Source organism: Chroicocephalus ridibundus, chromosome 3 (assembly GCF_963924245.1).
Source record: "Chroicocephalus ridibundus chromosome 3, bChrRid1.1, whole genome shotgun sequence".
Taxonomy (NCBI): Eukaryota; Metazoa; Chordata; class Aves; order Charadriiformes; family Laridae; genus Chroicocephalus; species Chroicocephalus ridibundus.
This window is the reverse complement of record NC_086286.1, coordinates 112,576,070-112,583,745: the sequence shown is the minus strand read 5'-3', so window position 1 is coordinate 112,583,745 and position 7,676 is coordinate 112,576,070. Positions and strand designations below refer to the sequence as shown.

The window sequence follows — 7,676 nt, the reverse complement described above, 5'->3', positions numbered from 1 at the left end:
ACCATCCCTTTAGTGCAGTCAATCAGAAGGTCAGAGCCCAGCCTTAACAATTTCACTGGACATCCACCAGCCACATGAGTGAGCTGCTATTTCCTGCAGAACTTGCGTTTCCTCGGGAAGTCTGCAATTCAGAAGGAAATGAACACACAGCTTCACCCATCAGAGCACCAAAGCCGAATCCAACCAGCTCTTTATTGCTGTTACATGAAGTACTGCTCCAGATATTAAAGAAAAAGCAATTAAGTCCAGAAGCCAGCTGCATGCTATTTTTCAGTACCCAGAATGTCCAACTTCACCTTCCACAAAGTTTCTTCCTGTTCTTCAATAGATTTCAAAATCTAGTTTGGTTCGCAGCACCATTTTTAAGTTACACACCCGGAAAGAAGGACAAGTCATGAAAGGCTAGGTTGCAAACGTCTAATTAGACTTGCATCTTACCATTGTCGAGTATTACACCACAGTTCTTTATTGTCAACATTAAAGTGCCAGGTTTGTGTACAAACTATTAAAACAATAATAAAAAAGGTAAACTTAAAACCTGCTAAGAAAGCAGTGAGGTCATGTAGCTGCCTCCAGAGTTTTCCGCAGAATATTCAACAAATTTTAAGACCAGAATTTCCCAACTGCTCCTTGGTTTACGGGGAGAAGAGCAGAAATTAGTGGTCACTGCCCATAAGCTCCCGTCTTGCAGAAGGAAGGTGCCTGTGTCTTCCACAAAATGGAGTAGCATATGTTGTAAGAGATACATCTAAACATTCTATGAATTAACACCATTGGCAAAAGCTAATAAAAAGGGATTTTACTGCTGGAGCTACGCTAGCCTCCTGGAATGTACCAATATCACCACACTTCTCAAGAGCGGGATTTTAGTACAGGAATCAAGTCACACTGTGACTCAATATATTTCATGTTTCCCTGCAAAGAGGGGAGCACATACATTAACTCATTGTCTCAGTTCATTTAAAATTCCGCATCCAGGGTGAAAGAGTTGTCCGTGGGCTTCGACATGACTCCCATCCTCTGATATTCACCTACTCGCTTCTCAAAGAAATTGGTCTTGCCTTCCAGAGAGATGTTTTCCATGAAGTCAAACGGATTCTCTGCCCTGTATATCTGAAACACAAACGCGATTCTATTGTCACTGCAGGTGCTCCCATCTTTGGCAAGTGGCATTCCTCAGGGGGCAGAACTGGGCCCAGCGCTGTGTAACGTCTTTGTTGGCGACACGGACAGTAGGATTGAGTGCACCCTCAGGAAGCTTGCCAACGACACCACGCTGTGTGACACAGTCTAACACGCTGGAGGGAAGGGATGCCATCCAGAGGGACCTGGACAAGCCTAGGAGGTGGGCCTGTGCAAACCTCCTGAAGTTCAACCAGGCCAAGCGCAAGGTCCTGCACCTGGGTCACGGCAATCCCAGGCACAAATACAGGCTGGGAGGAGAATGGATTGAGAGCAGCCCTGGGGACTTGGGGGTGCTGGTGGATAAGCTCAACATGAGCCAACAACACACACTTGCAGCCCAGAAAGCCATCTGCATCTGGGCTGCATCAAAAGAAGCATGGCCAGCAGGTCAAGGGAAGTGATTCTGCCCCTCTACACTGCTCTCGTGAGACCCCACCTGGAGTACTGCGTCCAGCTCTGGGGCCCCCAATGGAAGGAGGACATGGAGCTGTTGGAGCAGGTCCAGAGGAGGGCCACAAAGACAATCAGAGGGCTGGAGCACCTCTGCTATGAGGACAGGCTGAGAGAGTTGGGGCTGTTCAGCCTGCAGAAGAGAAGGCTCTGGGGAGACCTTATAGCCCCTTCCAGTCCCTGAAGGGGCCTACAGGAGAGATGGGGAGGGACTCATTATCAGGGAGTGGAGTGATAGGACACGGGGTGACAGTTTTAAACTGAAAGAGGGGAGATTTAGCTATCAGGAAGAAATTCTTTACTGTGAGTGTGGTGAGGCACTGGAACAGGTTGCCCAGGGAAGCTGTGGATGCCCCAACCCTGGAAGTGTTCAAGGCCAGGCTGGATGGGGCTCTGAGCAGCCTGGTCTAGTGGGAGGTGTCCCTGCCCATGGCAGGGGGCTTGGAACTAGGTGATCTTTAAGGTCTCTTCCAACGTAAACCATTCTGTGATTCTATGATCTTGAATACATGAGAATATTGAGATCAGCTGGAAGGAGTCTGAAACATCAACAGGCTTATTATGTAGCAAATAAAAACCTCTGCCCCAAGCCTTCTCTACTGGATTTGTTCCTGTCTCTTAGCTGCAGTAGACAGAAGCACAGCAACTCTTATACAGCTGTTTCTCCATAGCATCCTTTTGCTTGCCATTCTGTGGGTCTCCCAACAGGGTCTAGCAGCAGGACTGCTAAATGGTTTTACAAGTTATACCAATAATATTGCTGCAGCCATTTTAGGATTTGGGTTTCTAGAGGAAATTAAACTCAATATTATCTTTTTCTGTGAAAGATTTGGTGTATTAGAGCCTTACCTTTTTAAATCCCAGTTCCAACATAAGCCGGTCCGCTACAAACTCTATGTACTGTTTCATTAAAGTGCAGTTCATGCCAATCAGCTTCACAGGCAGTGCCTCCGTCAAGAATTCCTGCAGATAATGGAAGCACTTTATGTACCAAAACTGGTATTCGGTCTGTACCGTCTGGGTTAATTTTATACCCAACAGCTCCCCAGTTTTCTGCTTAATTGCGATCAAGTTCCTAAACAAGGAGCAGGCAATTACCTGTTCTATGAGAACAGCATTCATGATGATTTCCTTCACTCTTTCCTCTGATGGTTTGTGTATCAAGTGCTTGAACATGAGGCAGGCAAAATCACAGTGCAAGCCCTGGAAAGAAGTTGCAGAAAGTTATTTCTGAAACACTGATTTAAAAGAGACACTAAAGTCAGTAGGCACAGAATAAAATAGTCCAATATTGAGGCACCATCTTTGCACTTGCCATGTTAAAGAGTTCTCTACAGACAACTTTCTGCCTCACCAGGAGGAGGCATGGGCAAGTTCAGCCAATACCAGCTGCACCGGCTCCAAACTACTTTATAAAGGGAGCAAAATGCTAAGTTCATTCATTCTCTGCTGCAAGATCCACAATGACACATGTTTACACACTTCAATGAGCTTTACAGACCGCCTGTTTCTAAACATACTCCTGTTTTAAAATACCAGCTCCAACTGAGTACCATTACTTTGAGCTACTGTGGCACATTACCATCGTAACTGCCAGGATTTGATTCATACCTCATCTCTGCTGATGAGTTCGTTAGAAAAAGTGAGTCCAGGCATTAATCCTCTTTTCTTCAGCCAAAAAATTGATGCAAAAGAGCCAGAAAAGAAGATTCCTTCCACGGCTGCAAAAGCTACTACACGTTCTCCTGTTAGGGAAAGACTGATAGTCATATCACACAGAAAACTTAACAGGATTAATACCCAGAAGTTCCAAATAGACCAGTGAACTGCCTCCTCGAAGGAGAATGAAGAAGTTCCTGCTGAAGTGCTACAGCCTGTCCTTAAAAACTATTCCAGTAAAGACTTCTAGTCAGCAAGCAAAACTTTTAAACATGAGAAGTAAAAACTAATTAGAGTAGCTACCAAGCAGCTGAAGCCAAGGCTCCTTCCCCCAGGTTAACCATCAATACCATCTTTTTTCCCCACAGATTACACACTGAAAAAGAGCAGTCATTTTAGCAGCGGATTTTAGTCATTGCCTGCTCCTCTTTGATTAAGTAAGGAACTTTGGCCATGAAGAATGCTTTAATACTAGTGAAATAATGATCTGTATCACCTTATCTCGCCTTTGAAGTGAGACATCAAGAATCAGTAAGGCAGAGGAGCTACAGCCTCCAACCGTACACGTCTGCAGGAGAGACACAGCCAGTTCAGCTCTGGACACGTGACAGCAATTTGGTCATCTAGCCCGGCAGATGAAGACTGCCACATGAGCTACCATTATTCAAACTGCCAGCAATTTTACAAATATTCATGTCAGTAGCTCATTTGCAAGATGAAAATTATTTTCTTCATCTCTAGAATGATACCAATATATCTTATACCGGAGAGCCCGTACTCCCTCTGTGACAACAATAATCCCCGAGAACTGTGAAGTCTGGACAAATGGTGGTTCCTCCATCTTTTTAAGGAAGGGATTTCACTTTGCTTCCAATAGATACACTCACCATACGTTGCTTTCTTGTCCCCAATCCAGCACATGGCCCAGTCAGCCTTCTTTTTAACACATGGCAGTGTTTCAATAGCATTAAAAAGAAATTCCCTGAAAAGGATAAAACTTATTAGGATCGGACATTAGCACAATTAGTACAATAAGCGTTCACGGACCTAGATGGTCTTACTCACTTACGAGTGCTCTGCACCTTCACCCTGATAATTAAGTCTCCTTCCTCTCCTTATTTTGCAGCAGTCTTACCCATCAACTATCTCCTCATCGCCTACCCATCACATCAACAGCAGTTCACAAGAACTCCCATGACAATATGAAGAGGAGCACTGTTTCATCAAGTGATATACTTGAACAAGGCTTTCAAAACTACAGATCAGCCAGCCTCCACTTGCCAGTAGCAAGACACCAAAGCTCTCAAAAGCTCTTATGTAAGCAGTTCTTCCTTAAACTTTTAGTGGAATTAAGCATCTTGAAGTAGAAGTGACATGGTCAGCTTTCTACAGAGTAGCAGCAATTAAGTGTATCTAGACTGCAAATAGCACTGCAATACCACATGGCATTTCACTCCGGAGTGCTGGTCTGACAAGACAACACCAGAATAACTCAGGTCAGACAGCTTTAAGCCCCGCATTTAGTTTAAGTACCATTCTTGAATTGATTCATCTTGTTATGAAAGTTGTACACTTTGGTTTTATTTTTAATTAAGACCAAAAGCAGCCACTCTTCGTGCTTTTTGCTCCCCAAGCAAAACAGTCAAGTGAGTAAAGGCAGCACACACTATGTAAAAGTGCTGGCTGGTAACTAAATGCACTGGGTTTTGGAGACGACATTTTAATAAAAGTGGTATCATTCTCAGATCTTTCCTACATAGCTTTCTACTAGGTGCAGGGGTCCTCCATATGAGCGCTTACTGTAATTTAGTATACTCCCTTTATTTGACTGCTCCATAGTTTCATTCATTTCAGTACTAAATGGTTTCAGTTTCACAATCTAAGCAAATTCTTGCTTATACACTTCAGAGGAGAAAATATTCTGAAGTAAAGCTGCTCTTAAGCAGCAGTGGTATTTTATATAAAATCTAGTTCAAATCCTAAAATTAGCTTAAAAGTCAGAAAGTGACTGATATGCATCATTTAAATCTCCACACTTAAGAGTTTCAAACCTTTCATCATCAAGCAATACAAACCTCTCTTTAGAATCTTTGATGTAGGTGTCAATAAGAAGACTGTACATTTCTGAATGTATATTTTCCATGGCAATCTGGAAGCCATAGAAACAACGGGCTTCTGTGATTTGTACTTCTTGACTGAACCGCTCCACCTAGAGGAAATAAAAGAGTATTTGCAGAGGCATTTATAACTAAATTGCAGTTTAGAGGCATTGATGCCGTCTATAACAGCTCTTGTTCAGCCCACAGAATCCTTTTCAGATTAATTCCAGACATATGGATTATTAACAGCAATACGAAGAGCAGCAGCCCCTTAGAGATCCAAGTCCTGAGTTATTCTTTGGTCCCAAGAGAAATGGGAAAATTTCTTAGTTTTGCTTATCCCCCATTAGGGAGAAGAGCACTGAGAGGGCAGAAGCAGAACAAGGGCTCTGAAACTGCCAAGTGTTACCATAAGGCAACGCCCATGGGGCATGGGCAAAATTGGGGATTACAGAAGCAACCCTGATTTGCTAATTAGCATAAGACAGCATTACATGTTGTAATGCTCCAACACTACATGTTCTAGCAAACAAGCTAGATCAGCCAGCAAGCACATCAAACTTGCAGTATCTGGTTATCTTAACAGAGCAGTGTTTCTGACAGGAGTGTTTCTACACACTTACCAAGTTTTCATTGACAATGCCATCGCTGGCAGCAAAGAAGGCAAGGACATGGGAAATGAAGTACTTCTCCTCAGGCTTCAGGGATTCCCAGTGCTGGAGGTCTTTGGAAAGGTCCACCTGAAACATTGCAGAAAGAGCCATAGAATGGCTTGGAAGGGACCTTAAAGACCATCCAGTTCCAAGGCCCCTGCCATGGGCAGGGACACCTCCCACTAGACCAGGCTGCTCAGAGCCCCATCCAGCCTGGCCTTGAACACTTCCAGGGATGGGGCAGCCACAACTTCTCTGGGCAACCTGTTCTAGTGCCTCACCACCCTCACAGGAAAGGATTTCTTCCTGATGTCTAACCTAAATATCCCCTGTTTCAGTTTAAAACCGTTACCCCTCATCCTATCGCTCCACTCCCTGATAAAGAGCCCCTCCCCATCTCTCCTGTAGGCCCCCTTCAGGGACTGGAAGGGGCTATAAGGTCTCCCCGGAGCCTTCTCCTCTCCAGGCTGAGCAACCCCAACTCTCTCAGCCTGTCCTCACAGGAGAGGTTCTCCAGACTTCAGGTCATCTTCATGGTTCCACTCCAACAGGTCTATATCCTTCTTGTACTGAGATCATAGAGTGATTTATGTTGGAAGGGACCCTAAAAATCACCTAGTTCCGCCCCCCCGCGGTCAAATAACTGCAAAAAAACTGGGTTTCAGGTACTGCGCCCGTACCAGAGCCCTGGGCTGTCTGTCCTCCCCTGCCCGACACCCCCCCCTCACCTCCTCCGCCGTCCAGAAGGAAGCCTCGGCCTTCTTGTACATCTGCCAGATGTCGTGGTACTGGATGGGGAAGATGACGAACCGGCGGGGGTTCTCCCGCAGCAGCGGCTCCTCCTCCGCCTCCTGCTCCGCACCCCGCGGCACCTGGAGCGGGGGGAGAGCGGCTCGGGGCGGGCTCGTCTCAGCGGCGCGGCTGAGGGGACGCCGGGCTTTGGCGGGAAACCGAGGGGCGGCGGGTAAGGGAGAACCCCGTGAGGGCGAGGGACGCGGGGGCGGCGGGACGGACTGGGAAGGGAGAGGGCAGCGGTGCGGGGGGGAAGAGGTGAACCGCCGGGGAAGGGCAGAAGGTCGGGCGCGGTGCCCGGGCGTTCCGCACTCACCGGCTTCCCGTCGCCCTCCAGGAAGATCTTACGGGCCGCCTTGCTGGCCAGGACGCGGGCGCTACTGAGCGCGGGGGGCTGCGGGGAGAGAGAGAGAAGGGCACGGTGAGAACGCTGCCGGGCTGGGGAGCCGCAGGGCCGGGGAGAGGAGGGGGGCCTCACCGTGTTCTCCTTGTCGTTCAGCGCCAGGTTCTTCATGGGTGACAGGCCCTTCGCGGGCGACAGGCGGGGCTGGTCGTGGCGGGCAGCGAGCGGGGCGCGGGCGGACAGCATGGCGGCGGCGGGAGGAGCGGGACTGGGTGGCGGGAGCGGCGCCGCCCCTTTATATCCCCTTCGAACTTGGCGCCAGAAAGCCGGGCTGGCCAATCACAGCCCGCCCCGCCACTGCCAACGCCCGCCCCCGCGCTTCTATTGGCTGGCGGGCCGGGACGGCGCCCCGCCTTCCATTGTGGAGGGAAAAGCCCCGCCCCTTGGTTTGGCGCCAGCGGAGCGGAGGCAGGAAAAGGCGGGAGAGCGCGGAAT

General features: G+C 47.9%; 1 protein-coding gene across 1 annotated transcript; it reads right to left on the bottom strand.

The window, feature by feature from the left end:
• Positions 1–220: 220 nt before the first annotated feature.
• On the bottom strand, positions 221–7,444 carry RRM2 (ribonucleotide reductase regulatory subunit M2). The gene is made up of 10 exons (XM_063331181.1): positions 7,317–7,444; positions 7,155–7,232; positions 6,775–6,918; positions 6,017–6,133; positions 5,370–5,503; positions 4,182–4,276; positions 3,247–3,380; positions 2,734–2,838; positions 2,485–2,598; positions 221–1,113 (listed from the first exon to the last, which is right to left on the bottom strand). The coding sequence occupies exons 1-10, from the start codon at positions 7,425–7,427 to the stop codon at positions 961–963; spliced, it is 1,185 nt and encodes a 394-aa protein (XP_063187251.1). The 5' UTR covers positions 7,428–7,444; the 3' UTR covers positions 221–960.
• Between the last annotated feature and the right edge of the window lie 232 nt (positions 7,445–7,676).